Source organism: Symphalangus syndactylus, chromosome 23, assembly GCF_028878055.3.
Source record: "Symphalangus syndactylus isolate Jambi chromosome 23, NHGRI_mSymSyn1-v2.1_pri, whole genome shotgun sequence".
NCBI lineage: Eukaryota > Metazoa > Chordata > Mammalia > Primates > Hylobatidae > Symphalangus > Symphalangus syndactylus.
Genome location: NC_072445.2, coordinates 21,455,461 through 21,477,476, shown reverse-complemented (window position 1 = coordinate 21,477,476; position 22,016 = coordinate 21,455,461). Strand labels below are relative to the sequence as shown.

General features: G+C 36.0%; 1 protein-coding gene across 2 annotated transcripts in view; it reads right to left on the bottom strand.

Moving 5' to 3' along the window:
• The window catches only part of CD2AP (CD2 associated protein), a 163,115-nt gene that overhangs the window by 3,759 nt on the left and 137,340 nt on the right, over positions 1-22,016 (bottom strand). For both annotated transcript variants that reach the window (XM_055264843.2, XM_055264844.2), the window contains exons 14-17: positions 19,140-19,252; positions 17,402-17,503; positions 16,128-16,309; positions 12,803-12,866 (exon numbers count right to left, since the gene is read on the bottom strand). In XM_055264843.2, the coding sequence (XP_055120818.1) occupies positions 12,803-12,866; positions 16,128-16,309; positions 17,402-17,503; positions 19,140-19,252 (461 nt within the window). The remainder of the gene's footprint in view (positions 1-12,802; positions 12,867-16,127; positions 16,310-17,401; positions 17,504-19,139; positions 19,253-22,016) is intronic.

The following is a 22,016-nucleotide window of genomic DNA, read 5'->3' as shown; positions in this document are numbered from 1 at the left end:
CTTCTCAATTCTATAGCATTTTGATCATCTTTAACCTTTCACTGCATAAGGAAACATATAGGCCTTGCCTTATCCTGATGGCAACACCTTCCTCAAGAGTGCACATAAACAATACATGCTTTGGCTAGTTTGGACAAACAGTACATTATTAAATGATTAGGACTTTGCCATAGTCAAAAAGTATAATTTTTATATGTTCACAATATCCTAAAGGGTTATAACTACTCAAGAACCGTTTATTAATTTCAAGATCTTCCTTGATATGATTCTCTAAATATTATGATGATTAGCTCAATGTTTTAGCAGCACTGGACTACAACAAGCCTGTCTTCAATTTGGATTGAGACGATAGCTTTCATTGTCAGCCCGATCTGTTATTAAAGTCTTTATTCCAAAGATACAGAAAGCGGTAAGAAAAACAAATTGGTAGAAGAGGGAGTAGGGAGTGTGAACGCTACTATTGCATGCATAATCGGCAATACTTCTTGTAAACTGCTATTTGTGACACACATTTAGTTACCACTGGACAGGGATCATCATGGCGGACGGGAGGCAAGACTAGATTGCAGCTCCAGACAGAACAGCATGCGGAGACTCGCATTGTGAATTTTAGCTCCAGACTGACTGCGAGAACAAACCAGCAATCCCGAGAGGACCCACAGACCCTCTGAAGAAAGCAGACTGCTCTTGCAGGACCTGGGAAACACCCCAAATACTGTGTGTGTCCCAACTGCGGAAGTGAGAAAGGGAGACCCTCCTCTCCCGGACACACACTCCCACTGGAGAAACTGAAGGTCTGTTTGCAGAAGTTTCCAGCTTCACCTGGATCTGACCCAGTTTAGAGAGCCGAGCAAAATACAGGGGGGTAGAGGAAGCAGCTGAAAGGCCCTGGGAGCTTGCTGAGTCCCCAAGCAGGCCATTCCTGCCTGGCACCACAGGGATCCATAGGGAGGGCGGCCAGAGGAGCGGGGGGTAAAACTCCACAGGGAGAAGGAAATCTCTAGCTAAACTTTGTAACAATTTGAATGGGGTGAGAGACCTCCTGGCCACAACTCTGGGTAGGCGGGCATATCCAGTTTGCAGACTCCACAGGTGAGGGAAGAACCAAGCCCTTTTCTTTCGCAGCTAGAAGGCAGGTAGCCTGGGGCAAGTTTTCAAGCCCATCTCGCCCACCGTCTGGAAACAGGGCTGTTGGGGGAGGCACGGTGGGATTGAGACTGGTCCTTCAGTTTGTGTGGGAGCTGGGTGAGGCCTGTGACTGCCAGCTTTCCCCTACTTCCCTGACAACCAGCATGATTCAGCATAGGCAGCCATATTCCTCCTAGCTACACAACTCCAGTGACCTGGCAATCTCACCTTCATCCCCAACAGCAGCCACAGCAAGACCCGCCCAAGAAGAGCGTGAGCTCAGACATGCCTAGCCCTGCCCCAACCTGATGGTCCTTCCCTACTAACCCTGGTAGTGGAAGACTAAGGGCATATAATCTTGGGAGTTCTACGGCCCCGCCCACTGCTGGTCCCTCTCCATACTACTGCAGCTGATGCTTGCTGGAAAACGCCATCTCCCGGCAAGAGGCCAACCAGCACAAAAATACAGCATTAAACCACCAAAGCTAAGAATCCTAACAGAGTCCATTGTATCCCCCTGCCGGCCACCTCCACTGGAACAGGCACTGGTATCCACGGCTGAGACCCCCATAGACACTTCACATGACAAGAGTCTCTGCAGATAACCCCCAGTACCAGCCCAGAGCCTCGTAGAATCACTGGGTGGCTAGACCTAGCAGAAAGACAAGCACCACTGCAGTTCGGTTCACAGTAAGCCACATCTGTAGGAAAAGGGGGAGAGTACTATATCAAGGGAACACCCCATGGGACAAAAGAATCTGAAGAACAGTCTTCAGCCCTAGACCTTCCCTCTGACAGAGCCTACCCAAACGATAAGGAACCAGAAAACCAATCCTGGTAATATGACAAAACAAGGCTCTTCAACACCCTCAAAAAATCACACTAGTTCACCAGCAATGGATCCAAACCAAGAAGAAATCCCTGATTTACCTGAAAAAGAATTCAGGAGGTTAGTCATTAAGCCAATCAGGGAGGCACCAGAGAAAGGTGAAGACCAATGCAAGAAAATCCAAAAAATGATACAAGAAGTGAAGGGAGAAATATTCAAGGAAATAGCTTAAAGAAAAAAACAATAAAAAATTCAGGAAACTTTGGACACACTTTTAGAAATGCAAAATGCTCTAGAAAGTCTCAGCAATAGAATTGACCAAGTAGAAGAAAGAAATTCAGAGTTCGAAGACAAGGTCTTAGAATTAACCCAATTCAACAAATGCAAAGAAAAAAGAACAAGAAAATATGAACCAAGCCTCCAAGAAGTCTGGGATTATGTTAAACACCCAAACTTAAGAATAATCGGTGTTCCCTGAGGAAGAAGAGAAATCTAAAAGCTTGGAAACATATTTGAGGGAATAATCGAGGAAAACTTCCCTGGCCTTGCTAGAGTCCTAGACATCCAAATACACGAAGCACAAAAAAAACACTTGGGAAATTCATCGCAAAAAGATCATCACCTGGGCACATTGTCATCAGGTTATCCAAAGTTAAGATGAAGGAAACAATCATAGGAGCTGTCAGACAGAAGCACTAGGTAACCTATAAAGGAAAATCTATCAGATTAACAGCAATTTCTCAACAGAAACCCTACAAGTTAGAAGGGATTCGGGCTCTGTCTTCAGCCTCCTCAAAGAAAACAATTAGCCAGGAATTTTGTATCCAACAAAACTAAGCCTCATACATGAAGGAAAGATACAGCCTTTTTCAGACAAATGCTGAGAGAATTCGCCATTATCAAGCCACCACTACAAGAACTGCTAAAAGTTGCTCTAAATCTTGAAACAAATCCTGGAAGCACATCAAAACAGAACCTCTTTAAAGCATAAATCACATAGGAACTATAAAACAAAACTACAAGTTAAAAAGCAAAAACAAAAAACAAAAAAACCAAAGTACATAGGCAACAAAGAGCAGCACAATGAATGCAATGGTACCTCACATTTCAATATTAACACTGAATATAAATGGTCTGCATGCTCCACTTAAAAGATACAGAACTCCAGAATGGATAAGAACTCACCAACCAACCATCTGCTGTCTTCAGGGGACTTGCTTAACATATAAGGACTCACATAAACTTCAAGTAAAGGGGTAGAAAAAGGCATTTCATGCAAATGGACACCAAAAGCAAGCAGGGGTAGCTATTACATCAGACAAAACAAACTTTAAAGCAACAGCAGCTAAAAGAGACAAAGACAGACATAATAGAATGGTAAAAGGTCTTGTCCAACAGTAAAATATCACAATCCTAAACATATATGCACCTAACACTGTGGGTCCCAAATTTATAAAACAATTACTAATAGACCTAAGAAATGAGATTAGACAGCAACACAGTAATAGTCAGGGACTTCAATACTCCACTGACAGCATTAGACAGGTCATCAAGACAGAAAGTCAACAAAGAAACAAATTACTTAAACTATACCTTAGAACAAATAGACTTAACAGATATATACAGAATATTTCATCCAACAACCGCAGAATACACACTGTATTCAACAGCACATGGAACTTTCTCCAAGATAGAACATATAATAGGCCATAAAAGGAGCCTCAATAAATTTAAGAAAACTGAAATCACACCAAGCACTCTCTCAGACCACAGTATAATAAAACAGGAAATCAAGTCCAAAAGGAACCTTCAAAACCAGACAAATACATGGAAATTAAATAACATACTCCTGAATGAGCACTGGGTCAAAAACGAAATCAAGATGGAAATTAAAAAATTATTCAAACTGAATGACAATAATGACACAACCTACCAAAAGCTCTGAGATACAGCAAAGGCAGTGCTAAGAGAAAACTTAATCACCCTAAATGCCTACATCAAAAAGACTGAAAGAGCACAAACTGACACTCTAAGGTCATGCCTTAAGGAACTGGAGAAACAAGAACAAACCAAACCCAACCCAGCAGAAGAAAGGAAATAACCAAGATCAGAGCAGAACTAAATGAAACTGAAACAACAACAAAAAAATACAAAAGATAAATGAAACAAAAACCTGGTTCTTTGAAAAGATAAATAAAATTTATAGACCATTAGCAAGATTAACCAAGAAGAGAGAAAATCCAAATAACCTCACTAAGAAACGAAACAGGAAATATTACAACTGACACCACAGAAATACAAAAGATCATTCAAGGGTACTATGAACATCATTATGCACATAAACTAGAAAACCTAGAAGAGATGGATGAATTTCTGGAAAAATACAACCCTCCTAGATTAAACCAGGAAGAATTAGAGATCCTGAACAGGCCAATAACAAGCAGCGAATTTGAAATGGTAATTAAAAAATTACCAACAAAGAAAAGCCCAGGACCAGATGGATTCACAGCAGAATCTACCAGACATTCAAAGAAGAATGGGTACCAATCTTTTCGACACTATTCCCCAAGATAGAGAAAGAAGGAACCCTCCCTAATTCATTCTATGAAGCCAGTATCACCCTAATACCAAAACCAGAAAAGATCGTAACCAAAAACGAAAACTACAGACCAGTATCTTTGATGAACACAGATGTTAAAATCCTTAACAAAATACTAACTAACCAAATCCGACAACATATCGAAAAGATAATCCACCATGACCAAGTGGGTTTCATACCAGGGATGCAGGGATGGTTTAACATACACAAGTCAATAAATGTGATATACCACATAAACAGAATTAAAAACAAAAATCACGTATCTCAATAGATGCAGAAAAAACATTCGACAAAATCCAGCATCCGTTTATGATTAAAACTCTCAGCAAAATTGGCATACAAGGGATATACCTCAATGTAATAAAAGCTATCTATGACAAACCCACAGCCAACATAATACTGAATGGGGAAAAGTTGAAAGCATTCCCTCTGAGAACTGAAACAGGACAAGAATGTCTGCTCTCACCACTCCTCTTCAACATAGTACTGGAAGTCCTAGCCAGAGCAATTAGAGCAGAGAAATAAAGGGCATCCAAATAAATAAAGGGGAAGTCAAACTGTCACTGTTTGCTGACGATACAATCCTTTACCTTGAAAACCCTAAAGACTCCTTCAGAAAGCTCCTAGAACTGATAAAACAATTCAGCAAAGTTTCGGGTATAAGATTAATGTACACAAATCAGTAGCTCTTCTATACACCAACAACAATCAAGCAGAGAATCAAATCAAGAACTCAACCCCTTTTACAGTATCTGCAAAAAAAGATAAAATAAAATGCTTAGGAATACACCTAACCAAGGAGTCAAAAGACCTCTACAAGGAAAACTACAAAACACTGCTGAAAGAAATCACAGATGGCACAAATGAAAACACATCGCATGCTCATGGATGGGGAGAATCAATATTGTGAAAATGACCATACTGTCAAAAGCCATGTACAAAGTCAAGGCAATTCCCATCAAAATACCACCATCATTCTTCACAGAATTAGAAAAAACAATTCTAAAATTCATATGGAACCAAAAAAAGAGCCCGCATAGCCAAAGCAAGACTAAGGAAAAAGAACAAATCTGGAGGCATCACACTACCTGATTTCAAACTATACTATAAGGCCACGGTCACCAAAACAGCATGGTACTGGTATAAATATAGGCACATAGATCAATGGAACAGAACAGAGAACTCAGAAATAAACCCAAATACTTACAGCCAACTGATCTTCAACAAAGCAAACAAAAACATAAAGGACATCCCTTTCAACAAATGGTGCTGGGATAACTGGCTAGCCACATGTAGGAGAATGAAACTGGATCCTCATCTTTCACCTTATACCGAAATCAACTTAAGATGGATTAAGGACTTAAACCTAAGACCTGAAACTATAAAAATTCTTGAAGATAACAATAGAAAAACCCTTCTAGTTACTGGCATAGGCAAGGATTTCATGACCAAAAACCCAAAAGCAAATGCAATAAAAACAAAGATAAATAGTTGAGACCTAATTAAAGAGCTTGTGCATGGCAAATGGAAGAGCCAACAGAGTAAACAGACAACTCACAGAGTGGGAGAAAATCTTCACAATCTATACATCTGACAAAGGACTAATATCCAGAATCTACAACAAACCCTAACAAATCAGTAAGAAAAAACAATCCCATCAAAAAGTGGGCTAAGTTCATTAACAGACAATCCTCAAAAGAAGATGTGCAAATGGCCAACAAACATATGAAGAAATGCTCAACATCACTAATGATCAGGGAAATGTAAATCAAAACTACAATGCGATACCACCTTACTCCTGCAAGAATGGCCATAATCAAAAAATCAAAAAACAGTAGATGTTGGCATGGATGAGGTGATCAGGGAACACTTCGACACTGCTGGTGGGAACGTAAACTAGTACAGCCACTATAGAAAACAGTGCAGAGATTCCTTTAAGAACTAAATGTAGAACCACCACTTGATCCAGCAATCCCACTACTGGGTATCTACCCAGAGGAAAAGAAGTCATTATTTGAAAAAGATACTTGCTCACACATGTTTACAGCAGCAAGATTCACAATAGCAAAATCATGGAACCAACCCAAATGCCCATCAATCAACAAATGGATAAAGAAACTGTGATATATGTGATGAAATACTACTTAGCCATAAAAAGGAATGAATTAACAGCATCTGCAGTGACCTGCATGAAATTGGAGACTATTATTCTAATGAAGTAACTCAGGAATGGAAAATCAAACATTGTATGTTCTCATGGACATGCAGGAGCTAAGCTATGAGGAAGCAATGGCATAAGAATGATACAACAGACTTTGGGGACTTGAGTTGAAGAGTGGGAAGGGGGTGAGGGATAAAAGACTACGAATATGGTGCAGTATATATTGCTCAGGTGATGGGTGCACCAAAATCTCACAAATCACCACTAAAGAACTTACTCATGTAACCAAATACCACCTGTACCACAATAATGTATGGAAAAAATTAGTTATCAGGCAAATACATTGCTAGAGTTTCTCTTTTAGCACTTGTATGTTCATTGTTCATTTTTAGTAAACATTATAATACTGTATAATGTTAACATTATAGTAAAGTACTACTTTTAATCTTTAGAGAAACACCTTTCTCCTTTAAGTAAATTATTCTAAAACTTTAGTGCCTTAGGTGTGCTTTTACAAATACGGGGTAAAACTGTACCCAAACAAAAGAAAAAATATATTTGTAATACAAGTCAGTGAGAGGCCAAGTAACAGCTGACTTTGCTAGAAAAATAAAATCATATTAAATTATCCAAAAGACCCTTAAGAATTATGCTAAAAAAGACTCATTTTTTTTACAGTTTTAATTTTAAAGGCTCACGTGACTTAACATTGTTCTCTAGTAGCTGGGATTACAGGTGTGTACCACCACGCCCAGCTAATTTTTATATTTTTTAGTAGAGACAAGGTTTCGCCATGTTGGCCAGGCTGGTCTCGAACTCCTGACCTCAGGTGATCCACCCACCTTGGCCTTCCAAAGTGCTGGGATTACAGGTGTGAGCCACCGTGCCCGGCCACTAAATTACTTTTAATCAGAGACAGACTAATATCAATTTAATGATGGTAATTGTTTGAGCAGGGCCTTGAGAATCTGTAGAACGTGGGCATTAGAAGACGAGGCAAAAGGACAATCCAAGAAGACACAGTAAGAATAAAAATTTGGACTTATCAATTGTAAGAGGCACAATGGCAAATCAGCAAGTAAAGAAAGAAAGATAGCTAGGACCAAAAGATAAAAACACCTCATATAGTTAAGTTGTTGGAACTTTATTCAGCATGTAATGGAAAGCTCTTGAAAGTACTCCATGAAGGAAAGGTTAATCTGAGATAAGAATCAGAGTACTCAAGAAAGCTAAGCAGAAGATAATAAGCATCATAACAAGACAGATAGAGTGGGGATAAAGACATAAAGATTAGGAGGTAAAGCTAATAGGACTAAAAGTGAATGGAACTAGAAGAGAACCATGTACAAAGTACCATGTCTATATGACTATATGGGCCACAGAAATTATCAACAGAAACAGGAAATCAAAAGAACAGGAGAGGAAGATGATAAATTTAACTGGGGACATGCTAAATCTAAGTTCATGATGAAACATCCAGGGGGGACTAATAGCCAGAAACACAGGATACAAGCTGGGAAAATACAAACTTGATTTAGAGGGGAGAGGCACTAGAGCTAATCATTAGATTCGTGAGTATTGATGAGTTCAAAATGTGAATGCTCAAACAGAAAAGCCAAGGATACCAGTGAAGGATTACTTACATTTAGGTTACAAGGAAGGAAGAGGAAGGCCAGGCATGGTGGCTCATACCTTTAATCCTACCACTTTGGGAGGCCAAAGTGGGAGGATCACTTGAGGCCAGGAGTTTAAGATCAACCTGGGCAACATAGTGAGAACCAGTCCCTACAAAAAAATGAAAAATTAACCAGGCATGAAAGCGCATGCCTGTAGTCTCAGCTACTTGGAAGGCTGAGGCAGGAGGATCACTTGATCCTAGGAGTTTGAGGCTGCAGTGAGCTATGATTGTGTCACTGTACTCTAGCCTGGGTGACAGAGTGACTCCCTGTCTCTAAAAACAAAATTAAAAAAGTAAAAAAAGGAGGAAGAGGAGATGGAGAAGTTAGAGACAATAGGATGTAGTATCATCTAAACCAAGACAAACCTTTGAGAGGGTGGCAATGGTAAAAAATGTGATCTGTTGCAGGAACTGGAGACCTTGAATTTGGCATCAGTAAACCTAACCTAAGATGCAAGGGGTTACAGACTGAATTGAAGGTGAAAAATCAGAGACCACAAAAGTAGACTTTTTTTTAAGAGGATGGCGGTTGTTTTCATATTTCAACAAATGAACCTCAAGTGAAAAGAGAAAGTAACTGCAGTACATCAAGAAGGCAGCTAGACCTAAATGGGGGCTATTCTTTGATTCTGAATAATGGAAAAAGTCAAGAATTTTCATGCAAAGTAGTAAAGTTGCCAATAGAGGATAATGTTGGAAATAAGGAAAAAATAAAGTCTGATAATTTACAAAGTACTTTCACATAAATTATCTCAACTAAAGCTAAAGGAGGTTAAGTGACTTGCCTAAGTTCACACAGCATAATTTAATCCCAAAGTGCAAAGGTTCTGAAGATTGGTTGCTTCTGTTAAAAACATCTTTAAGGCCAGGTGCAGTGGCTCATGCCTGTAATCCCAGCACCTTGGAGGGCCATGGCAGGTGGATCACCTGAGGTCAGGAGTTTGAGACCATCCTGGCTAACACGGTGAAACCCCATCTCTACTAAAAATACAAAAATAAAACTAGCCGGGTGTGGTGGCAGGCGCCTGTAGTCCTAGCTACTCTAGAGGCCGAGCTGGGAGAACGGCATGAACTCAGGAGGTGGAGCTTGCAGTCAGCCAAGTTCGTACCACTGCTAAAAAAATAAATAAATAAAATAAAATAAAATAAAATAAAATAAAATAAAATAAAAATTAAATTTCAGCTCCATTGCTGTTAATCATTGATACGATTTGCATCTGTGTCCCCACCAAATCTCAGATTAAAAGTAATCCCCAGTGTTGGAGGTGGGGCCAGGTGAGAGGTATTTGGATCATGGGGTATTTGGATGATCCATGTTTGGATCATCCCCTTCATGATAAGTAAGTTCACATAAGATCTGGTTGTTTAGAAGTGTGTGGCCCCTCCCACTCTCTCTCTTACTCCCTCTCTTGCCATGTGAACTGTGTGCTCCTACTTCACCATTCACCATGAGTAAAAGCTCCCTGAGGCCTCCCCAGAAGCTGAGCAGATGCAGGAACCATGCTTCTTCCTATACAGCCTGTAGAACCGTGAGCCAATTAAATTTCTTTTCTTTATAAATTATCCAGTCTCAGGTATTTCTTTATAGCAATGCAAGAGTAGCCTAACACTATCATTCCAAACCCTACTTTTTTCAATCTTATAATAGGAACAATAATCCTTACATGTTGTTATGTTTGTCCAATGAGATAATGTGCAGAAAATGCTAAGCCTAACTAATACACAGTTTAAAACAAAAAAGTTAGTTGATTCTCAGGATAAGAGCAAAGGTTTTCCAACTGCAAGTCCCAAATTCTCTCGTTCTACAAACTGCTGACAAAAGAAATAGGGTAACTAATAAGGCAGACTAAAAAACAGAAGGGAGTATGAAATACTTAAACAATGAGAAGAGTCTCTAAAAAAAGGTAGGATACAACTTTCTCTGAGATATGCAGAAAGAATAATGCAAATGAAGATAAACATTAGTGAAGGAGAAAAAGAAAGCTAAGAAAGATAAAGGAAATAGTCAAAATTGCCAATCACCAGTGGAGAATTAACATAAACTCTTAAGTTTAAAGTGGGAGGCAGTGTATCTACAGCCATATGTCACAACCACCAGTCCTGTCCCTGAGCAAAGAAAGAATGAAAATAGCTTAACTGCACAGAAGAGAGAACTACAGGGATACCTCGTTTTATTGTACTTCGTTTTGCTGTGCTTCACAGATACTGCACTGTCTACAATCAAAGGCTGGTGGTAATCCTATGTTGAGCAACTCTGTTGATGCCATTTTTCCAACAATATGTGATCACTTTGTATCACTATGTCACATTTTGACAATTTTCACAATATTTCAAATGTTTTCACTGTAATTATATATGTTACAGTGATTTGTGATCAGTGATCTTTGATGTTAATATTATAATTGTTCTGGCACCCATATAAAACAGCAAACTTAATTGATAAATGTCATGTGTGTTCTAACTGCTACACTGATCAGCCTTTCTTCTTACTCTCTCCCCCTCTACTTGGCCTTCCTTATTATCTGAGACAGAACAGGCCTAATAATAAAATTAGGCCAATTAATAATCCGAAAATGTTCTCTAAGTGTTCAAGTGAAAGAAATAATCACATCCCTCTCACATTAAATAAAAAGTTACAAATGACTAAGCTCAGAGAGGAAGGCAATGTTGAAAGCCACAGCAGGTCAAGAGATTGGCCTTTTGCCCCCAAACAGTTAGCCAAGTTTTCATTGCAAAGGAAAAGTTCTTCAACAAAATTAAAAGTGCTACTGCAGTGAACATATGAATAAGAAGAAAGCCTAACAGCCTTATTGTTGATACAAAGGAAAAGTTTGAGTGGTCTAGATAGAAGATCTAACCAACTGTAACATTTCCTTAAGCCAAAGCCTAATCCAGAGTGAGGCCCTAACTTTCTTCAATTCTTTGAAGGCCTAACAGAGGTGAGGAAGCAGCACAGAAAAAGTCTGAAGGTAGCAGAGGCTGGTTCATGTGGTTTAAGAAGCCATCTCCACGACATAAAATTGGAAGGTAAAGCAAGTGCTAATGTAGAAGCTGCAGCAAGTTATCCAGAAGATCTAGCTAAGATGGGAGTTGGATACAGGAAACAAATTTTCAGAGGAGGTAAAACAGCCTTCTATTGAAAGAAGATATCATCTAGGACTTCCATAACTAGAGAGAAGTCAATGCCTGGCTTCAAAGCTTCAAAGGACAGGCTGACTCTTGTTAGGTGAATGCAGCTGGTGGCTTTAATGGAAACCATCACTTATTTTATCATTCTGAAAATCCTTGGCCCTTAAGAATTATGCTAAATCTACTCTGCCTATGCTCTACAAATGGAACAACAAAGCCTGGATAACAGCACATCTGTTTACAGCATGATTTACTGAATATTTTAAGCCCACAGTTAAGACCTACTACTCAGGTTAAAAAAAAAAAAAAAAAAAAAAAGGATTATTTTTAAAATACGAATGCTCACTGACAATGCCCTTAGTCACCCAAGAACCCTGATGGAAATGAACAAGGAGATTAATGTTACTTTCATGTCTGTTAACACAACTTCCATTCTGTAGCCCATGAATCAAGGAGACATTTAGACTTTCAATTCTTATTAAAGATACACATTTTGGAAGGCTATAGCTGCCATAGATAGTGATTCCTCTGATAAATGTAGGCAAATAAACTGAAAACCTTTGGAAAAAAATTCATCACTTTAGATGCCATGAGGAACATTCACGATTCATAAGAGAAAGTCAAAATGTCAATATTTTGGAAGATGACTCCAACTCCCAGGGATGACTTTGAGTATCGAAAACTTCAGTGGTAACTGAAGATGTGGTAAAAACAGCAAGACAATGAGAATTAAAAGTGGATCGAACTTGAACAGATGAGGAGTTGCTTCTTTTGGATCAGCAAAGAAAGTAGTTTTGTGAGGTGGAATCTACTGTTGGTGAAGATCCTGTGAATGTTGCGGAAATAATAAAGGATTTACAAAATGTAAACTTAGTTGATAAAGCAGAGGCAGGGTTTAAAAAGAGTACTGACTCCAATTTCAAAAGAATACCCTTGCCACTAATTAATTCCACTAATATCCGTCCCACCTTCTGGTAACCATCCTTCTGTTCTCTATGAGTTCAATTGTTTTAATTTTTTTTAGCTCCCACAAATAAGTGGGAACATGAAGTTTGTCTTTCTGTGCCTGGCTTAACATAATGACCTCCAGTTCCATCCATGTTGTTGCAAATGACAGGATCTCATTCTTTTTTTGTGACTGAATAGTAGTCCATTGTGTGTATGTCCAACTGAAGTAGTATAGCATAATTTGTACAGGAACCAATTACCCAGCTGGATTGGGAAAAACATGTCCAGTTTATGCTCACTAAACTCTCAATGCTAGAAGAAATGAATTACCTCTAGATTACTTCTCATTGCCTTCTCTTCTTCCAAATCTTTTCGCAGTTTTTCCAGTTCTTTCCTAAAAACAAAGTACTTATATTACTGCTAAGTCTTTTGATTAAATAATTTATTTGACTAATGTTTACAGGCTTTTTGTTACCTAACCTACCAGTTCATGGGAAAAACATTTTAAGGGCAATAGCAATGTTAATTAAGAAAAATGTAAGATTCTCTAGTTAGAATGGTTCAATGCAACAGTTAAAAATTCAGCAAAACCAAGACAAATCTATCTGAGATCAAGAAATCAAGCAAATTCAGAGCAGCTCATGAAGACAGAAATAATATCTAACCTTTAGAAGAAATTTCCTATATTCAGCTATCATACATTTTCCAGGTTGGAAAACTCAAAGCCCAAGCAATTTGGTAAAATGAATGTCAACACATCATAATACAAGGCAAGTTAACAGTTTATCTGATAAGATAACCTAGACTTTGAATTTCTTTCTCTATTTTTAAAAATTAAATACCACATTAAAATCCAAAAACCAAACAAATTAAAAACTCTAGCCAATAGTCTCTCTTCCTTAACTCATGTTTTCACCTTCCCGTGTTCCCTTCTAATCTTTCTATATAGTTTTCTTTTTTCTATAGCTTTAAGTGAATATTCAATATTACGTCTTTTCACAAATTTTAAACCATTTTCATGCTGCTAAAATTTTCATATTTATAATTGTGATTTGGTATTCGAATATCCAGGTTTTTTGTTTGGCTGATTCATTATTCTGGGGACAGAAGGAGTGGGAGGAATCGAGGAATGAGAGAGAAGGAATGGGAGGAATATGTTAGTATATCAAATTTCTAAATCAAAAGTATGGACATTTTCAGTCTCAACAAATACTTGAAATGAGAATACTGTAGAAATAACAGGTTGAAAAAGTAAAAAAAAAAATTCATGAAGAAAAAATACATAAGGAATTTTAAAATTATTTATATAATGTTTCAAAACTGACTTCTTAGCAATAATTTCTTAGTGATATCTAAGCTATAAAGATCTACTATTATAAGAGTAAAGCGAAAACCTCTGAACTCCAAGTCAAGTAAAGAAATAAAATATTACCAGTGCCTCAGATATCCTAAAAAGCGACCTCTTTCCTTAATCCTATTTCCCCCCTCTCTTCCATAGAAAAAGTTTTACAGTATTTATTATTATTCATTTGTTGTTCTAATTTTGGCACATGCAAATACATTCTTAAAATAATATATTTTCTGGTTTGGTATGCTTTTCAACTTTATACAAATGAAATATACTGATTGCGTGTATGCTTCTGACCTGCTCCCTCCTCTCAATGTTTAGATTAATTCATATTGATGTTGAAATTTACTTTTATTGTTGTATGCTGTGTAGTATTTCTCTATTAATATATCAATAGTATTTATCCCTTCTCCTGCTGATGCAAGTTTTTTAGATATTAAAAAAAAAAAAACAAAAAAACCTGCCATCCAGTTTCACTTTTCCAGAGAAACTCAAGATATTGAAAATATTGAAAATGCCCTTTGGAAAGACTTCTAAAATGTTTTATATTTAAATATATATATATATATATATATAAATCAGAAATATTTTATCCGTTCTAGAGCTAATTTAAGAGCAGCCACAGGCAATATGTATATGAAAAACAGGACATGGTATAAAAAATGTAAAACAACAAAATCAAATCAGGAGACTTCTCTAACTGGTACATGGGTGGTAATTAATAAATATTTACTGGAAAAGTAAACTTATAGCTTATAATGTCCATGTTGCAGAATCTACTAAAAGAATCTTTCAAAACAGATAAACTGAAGGATTCCAAGAAATACCATCATGTGTTAAATTATAAACTCCTCTATATACATAATATATAAAACATATATTTTTAAGTAGTCATTCAAGATACATTTTTTGTTTCTAAGAAATACCTGTGAAAGTGTTCTGCAAACTCCAAATACCTTATACTGTTAATCTCAATATTATTTTTAATAAGATTCCTAAGCCAACTTAAAATTGGAAAAGAAATGATAAAATCAGGCTCAGAGGAAACATGGCCTCTGGCCTCAACTTTTATGTTTTATTTTTATTTTTTGTTCTTTTATACTTTTTATTTGGCCATAACTTTTATACCCTATTCCAAGAAATCTTTTTAGAAGGGAATTTGAAGACAAGGGATGAGCAACCTCACTCTCAATTCAATTAGATTAACTGCTTTTTTTTTTTAATCTGTTTTACCTACTGGGCTTTTGTAGAATTATGCTTAAAATGTCAACAAGTTTTAAAATTCAAATACTAATGGTTATAGAAAACATCTCTAAACCAACAGATAATAGGAGTTTGCGTTCTAGCTCTGTCATTTAACAACTGTGTGAAGTTGGATACATAACTTTATCTCTATAAACTTTTATTTATTCATTTAAAAAGCCGGAGGGGGGCTCACCTATAATAGGTGAGCTTGTAAATTTGTTTTAGCTCTAAAAAGTCCCTAACTTTCAACTAGGGTATGTCTCAACATATACCATATCAAAACATTTTCAGAGTTAAGGGAAGGGTTTTAGAGATCACCTATCCCAACACATTCATTTTATAAATGTCCAACTCAACCTCACAGAAACAGTGATCAAATAAATCCTCTGAAAACTAAGTTAACTATATGTATAGATACATAACCAGATCCAAAATACAATATTTTTCCTAGTAGTTTAAAAACTAATCATTTCTGACCAGAAGATTTCTAGCCTAAAATTATGGTTATGTATGCACGTTTTCCACAATCCAGCTACTAGAATAACTTCACCAATTTAGCTTTTTTGCCAAAAAGAGAAAAGGACTGTTGATGAAAATTTCTTTGAAAATATACTTGCTCATACTAGAGACTTTTTTTGAGACAGGGTCTTGGTTTTGTTGCCCAGGCTGGAGTGCACTGGCATGTTCACAGCTCACTGCAGCCTTGACTTCCCAGGCTCAAGAGATCCTCCCACCTCAACCTCTTGAGTAGCTGGGACTACAGGGATGTGCCACCAAGCCTGGCTTTTTTTCTTTTCTTTCTTTCTTTCTTTTTTTTTTTTTTTTTTTTTTTTTTTTTTTTTTTTTTTTTTTTTGCAAAGATGGGGTTTTGCCATGTCGTCCAGGCTGGTCTTGAACTCCTGGACTCAAGCAATCCTCCAACCTTGGTCTCCCAAAATGCTGCGATTACAGGTGTGAACTACCACACCCAGCCACAGATTAGATTTTTACTTAATATGGTTTGAAAAAGTTCTTTATGCATGGGTTAAGTAGTACTCATAGGAGAAAAGAAGGGCTACTTACCCGTGATCCTTTTTCAGTGCTTCTACAATGCACAACAATTCAATAATCTGGGCTCTAAGTTCATCCAGGGAATTTTTTTTCACATCCTCTGTTTCCACTTTAGCTTTGATTTCTAATGGAGTCAGGAAAGCAGTTGTATTTGCTTTAGAAGCACTGGAAGGTGTTGAAAGGTACACAGATGGCTGAAAACATAAAAAAAAAAAAAAAATTCTGATTTTATTTAATATTATATTTACGTTCAAAAGATTTTTACAGCAAGAAGAAAAACAATTAAGTACTCCAAGATAAATGGCAAATTTGGAAATTCAAAAGCAATCTGATGTTCACAACTGGAAAAATCACCAGACAACTAAAGAATACATTTGTAATCATTAGTGGTTTTTACAGGAAATGACAATTTTATTAACAGAAGAAAAAAGGAAGAAAGAAAAATCCATCAAATGTATATTATGGATGGTTTGCCTAGTGAAACAGTAGCAAGAATGTAACAGCATTATAAAGGTATTATTTTGATCTTCCATATTCAATACTTATTGTTTGGAATGTCCAAAGAGCTTCACTTAAAAGTAATTGTGAACAATTTAATAGGTTCAGGAAGAGTCACTAAAATGAGTCCATAGCCTGACACCCCTTAACTATTTCACTAAAAAAAAGTCACTTTAATAAAATTTCAATAGACTGCTGAGAGCTGAGAGAATCAGAATAAGCGTATTTAATAAATTGGAAACGCTGACAAAAATGCCCTGAAATGAAATCGAGAAATAATTTGGGAGGAAACCTAAATGACCTTCTTAAATGTGTGTCAGTTGTGGTGAAACTATGTTAAATAAAAATGGTAAAAATTTTGACAAGACACCTAACACATGTAACAGATGAAAGGATCCTTGTACATACAGTATTCTGCCATTCATTCCAGTATATACTGAATGCTTAATTATTGTACTAAGCACCAAGCTAGGTAAGTACTATACAAGTGTTTGTTTCTGACCTTAAGAATATATGTTTAATGGAGAAACGAAATAGATGCAGAGATCTATGCCTTAAAAAATATGAAATATGTAATATTTATTTTATTCAATTAAAATGTAAGCTCTTTCAAAAATATTTGCAGAAAATAGTCTGACGAAGCTAAACGACTCAATTTTTTAGCAGCAATTATTTCACTTCTTGGCAGAAGAAATAATTCTTCCTAAATAACACCTTAAATTCCCTATGTTTGATGTCCACAAAGAATCCCAGAAAGTCAACAAACCTTAGACCACAATGCACCTCACCTTTGGAGAGTAGCATGTATCTTTTTTTAATTCAGATGGCTTCAGGTTGGCACTATCTTCTTCTTTTGGTAACTTCAAGATTTTTTCGGGGCTGTGAGTTGGCTAAAGACATAATAGACCAAAGAGAAGAAAAGGTAGTAAGTCTTTGGATAATAAAGCAAATAACTTTTATGGATTTTCAGCTGCTACTGTTGCTGATATCCCATTATTATTAATAGGATGCTATATACTTTCGAGCTGAGTAACATATTTGCATATCTTGAGAGCAAAACCAGCTTGCCTTTTAGCAGCAAGGATTTTCTCCATTTAGGTAATTTTAAAAGTACTATAGTGTTTAAGAGCTAATATATTAACATTACAGTACCACCAGTACTCCAGGCAATGCAGAAAAAGCATACAAAGAAGTTAATACATTTAGACATGAGGACAAGTACTACAAGAACAATGAATATTTCACAACGATCATCAGAGAAATACAAATCAAAACTACAAGGAGTTATTACCTCACCCCAATTAAAATGGTTTTTATCCAAAAGATAGGTAATAGCAAATGCTGGCAAGGATATGGAGATAGGGAACCCTCGTACACTGCTGGGGGGGGATGTAAATGAGTACAATCACTATGGAGAAAAATTTGGAGGTTCTTCAAAGAACTAAATATAGAGCTACCATCTGATCCAGCACTGCTAGGTATGTATCAAAAAAAAAGGAAATCTGTATATCAAAGGGATATCTGCACTCCCATGTTTACTGTAGCACTATTCACAAGAATATAGCCAAGAATTGGAATCAACCTAAGTGTCCAGCAATAGACAAATGGATAAAGAAAATGTGGTAACTATAGACAATGGACTACTATTCAGTCACAAAAAAGAATGAGATTCTGTCATTTGCAACATGGATAGAACTGGAGTTCATTATGTTAAGTCAACTAAGCCTGGCACAGAAGAACAAACTTAGCATATTCTCACTATAAAAATTAAAACAACTGAACTCATGGAGATGAGAACAGAAAGATGGTTATCAGAGGCTGGGAAGGGTGTTAGTGGGGTGGCAGTAGGGATAGGGGGATGGTTAATGAGTACAAAAAACAGAAAGAATGAGTAAGACCTAGTATTTGGTAGCATAACAGGGTAACTACTAGTCAAAAATAATTTAATTGTACACTTAAAAATAACTAAGTACAATTTAGATGGTTTGTAACACAAAAGATAAATTCATGATGTGATGGATACCGCATTTATCCTGATAAAATTATCATGCATTTCATGCCTATATCAAAATATCTCACATAACCCATAAATATACAAATCTATTATGTACCCGCTGAAGTTAATTTTAAAAATTTAGAAAAAAAGAAAAGAAAAGAAAAACACTGAATATTTCAGGGGAAAAAATTTTCTCAATCTTTCCTAAAGTGAGTATCTGCTGCTCAATTTTAATAACCATTGTTGAAAGACAAATTAAACAGGTTCTTTCTTTGTCACCCTTTGACCCTGTGCTCTGTGGCTATAGCCTCATGAAAATTTCCTTCTGATTCTGTAACCTTCCATTCCAGACCCTGTTGGAATGAACACACCTCTCTCCCTCTATCTCCTTAAATACCAGCATTTTCCACTTGAGTATAAGAGCTATCCTCCTAATTTTTAAACTTAGGTAGAGCTATAAGTCCTCTAACTTCAAATGGACTCTGCATTTGCTAAATCTACTGTAGTTTACGACAATTAGATGAACTCACAGAATGTCCACCATTGAAACGGCCCGGCAACCTTCTTCCAGGCATCTTTGGTCTATTTGCAGTGAGATGAAGCAAGTTTTCTGAGGAAGCTATGTCATCAAAATTTACAACATCTAGAAAATAAAAATAAACATTATTTACTAAGAGAATTGTACCTTTTTAAAGGCAAAAAATAATGTTTCAGTTTTTGGACAAACTATAAATTAAAAAGAGTGCCACTACTTTGAAGAACTCACAAATTGACCTGTGCTTTTCATATGCATTTGGAAAACAACACTCGCCCTTAAAAGAAAAAAAAAATCCTCTTTACCTGATACATTTATATTAGTATATGACTTTATTAACACTATAAAGGTTGTTCCCAGTAGAGACCTAGATCTCAACAAAAAGTACTTAGTGAAAAATAAATCTGTATCATAAACTGTAGTAGCATAAAAAACTCATCTTGAGTTCCTAACAAAGATCTACTTCTTAAACTCATAATAAATTACAAGATCTCAGAAAATCAGCATGTAAAATTTGTTTTGAACTTCAAGAAGTAGAATATTCAAATGTTAAGAATTAAACTTTGTCTGGCACCCTGCCACTTTCGATTTGTGTTTCTCAATATAAAGCAAAAGCATGATTTAATGTACCTTTACGTGTATATGTACGTGCACAGTATTAGGTGGGACTCAAACTGTTTATAGTTCACTGCACCTTTGCTTAAGACACTATCGTGTTTAGTAATCATAAGACAGAGACAAATCTAAGGCAAATCAGATACCAAAAAGAAAAAAAAGAAAAAGCTACATGGATTACCAACTTACTTCCTCATCATCAAAGGCTAGCTGACCTTTGACCTGGTAACTTGGGTTTAAGGACAAATCTACTCTAAAACAATGATATATAATACTTTGCCTTTTCCTAGATGATTCAGAAAGTCTTGCTAAAGGAAATTTCTTTAACTCTGAAGCCCAGATATCTATATATGAATCAAGAGCCCAAAAGTTAAACTACTACAGATACTTCCATTTTCAATATAACCTTCCTTTACCCCAGATTCCAAACTAAGGATATTAACCACAGCCAAAATGTTCTAACTAATAGCAGATTCCTCTGGTCTAATCGTCCAGATCTGTATTAATTCTTCACATTACCATCTGCCTAGATGTTTATAATACTTTCTGTCAGATATTTATATGTTCTAACTCAGTTATTTGTTTCTTTAAAAAGATCTAAAGGATACTCATCATCACTGCCCACAAAACTTATTCATCAACTTATTTAGAGAATGCTTTCAAGGGATGGAGGACACAAAGGTAAGACAGAAAAAGAGGCATCACTGTTTGGTAATATGCATTTTATAACAACTAGAATAATTTGCTGATAACTTTACTTTTTCTATCAATTTCTTTGTGTGTTCTCACTTGTATCAACTTACTAAGCTGATTCATTAAAACAGATACTCTAATATGCTTGATTTAATTTTTGAGTCTTTTGATAATTGTAAGTAATCATGAAATATAACAAACCATAATAACAAATGACAATGAAAAATGCATTAATCTGAAGGCGGTGGAATTTAAATATATGTTTAAATGTCATGTTATTTGTAAATATCATAAAGAAAGCAATCAGTATTTTTAAAAGATGTTAAAATATGTCACAGTTTGAAGGCTGAAAATTGCTTTTACACTGATGTGTGCATTAACAATCCACAAAGAAAAAACCTTAACAAGTACAATCCAATCATTTTAGCCTGTAGAGATTATTTTCAAATGCATATTTAAGCAACTTGCACAAAGAAAAAGAAACAAACAGAAAAACACAGGAAAAGACAAAGAAAAATGAAACTGAAAGGGTAAATAAAACATAGATTTACAAAATTATACACCATGCTCATGTAAAATGTCTTCTGTATGTCCAGTTTTGAACTACAACACCAAGACAAGTAACTTTACTATTCTAAAACTCTCTCAGGTTCTCCATTTAAGCCATTAGGTTAGTAAAATGGAAGAGTGCACATTTTGGACTCATGACATATCTAAATGCTTTTAAATTTACCTAAGAGGGATAACAATGGATTTACACTGTACACATGGCATAACAGGCATGACAATCATTTAGCTTTTGCAATTACATTGTCACTATGCCAGCCACTTACAATCTGCATGTTGCTAAGAACACATAAAATTTTTAAAAAGCAAAATGAAATATCCAATTTGGAGAGAAAATAAACTGATTTTTATGGTTGCCAATTTTCTTTAAAAAAATTATCAAAAGAATATTTTAAACAAATCAGGAAACTTTTCCAAAATGAATTTCATTTTATCTAAAAATGGAAAACCAAAAGGGTTAGAATAAATAGACAGACAGACATGTACACTTTCAGTAAAATTACAAAGAAAAATCAATGTGCACCACCTATTTATATTGAAAATACTATTTTGATTGCTTTATAAACTTTCATCTTACCAAAATGGAGAAGGGTAGAATAATTTCCTGACACGTAAGAAGGGAAACATGGCAAACAGGCTAGGAAACAAAATCTGGAAAGAAAAGTCAAGGATAGGAATGTCTAGAAAAAAGACTAAACCAAAATAATTATTTTACAAAACAGGAAAAAAGAACAGCTGTAGAATGAATAAAACCATTTCAATGTTTGGCATATAACTATTTGCAGGTTATCTAACTTACACAAGATGTATATTAGGTTTTAGGTTTATTCCTGTCTTTCAAAGGGAAAAAATTAATATTAGTATTAATTTCAATATGCATTAGGCTAGAAAGTCCTGTTTTATTACTCACTGAACACCAAGACAGCCTCCAAAAGGATGGCTTAGTGCTTTAAGAGGCCAGAGTAATAAATCAGCATGTTAACATCTCGTAATGTAG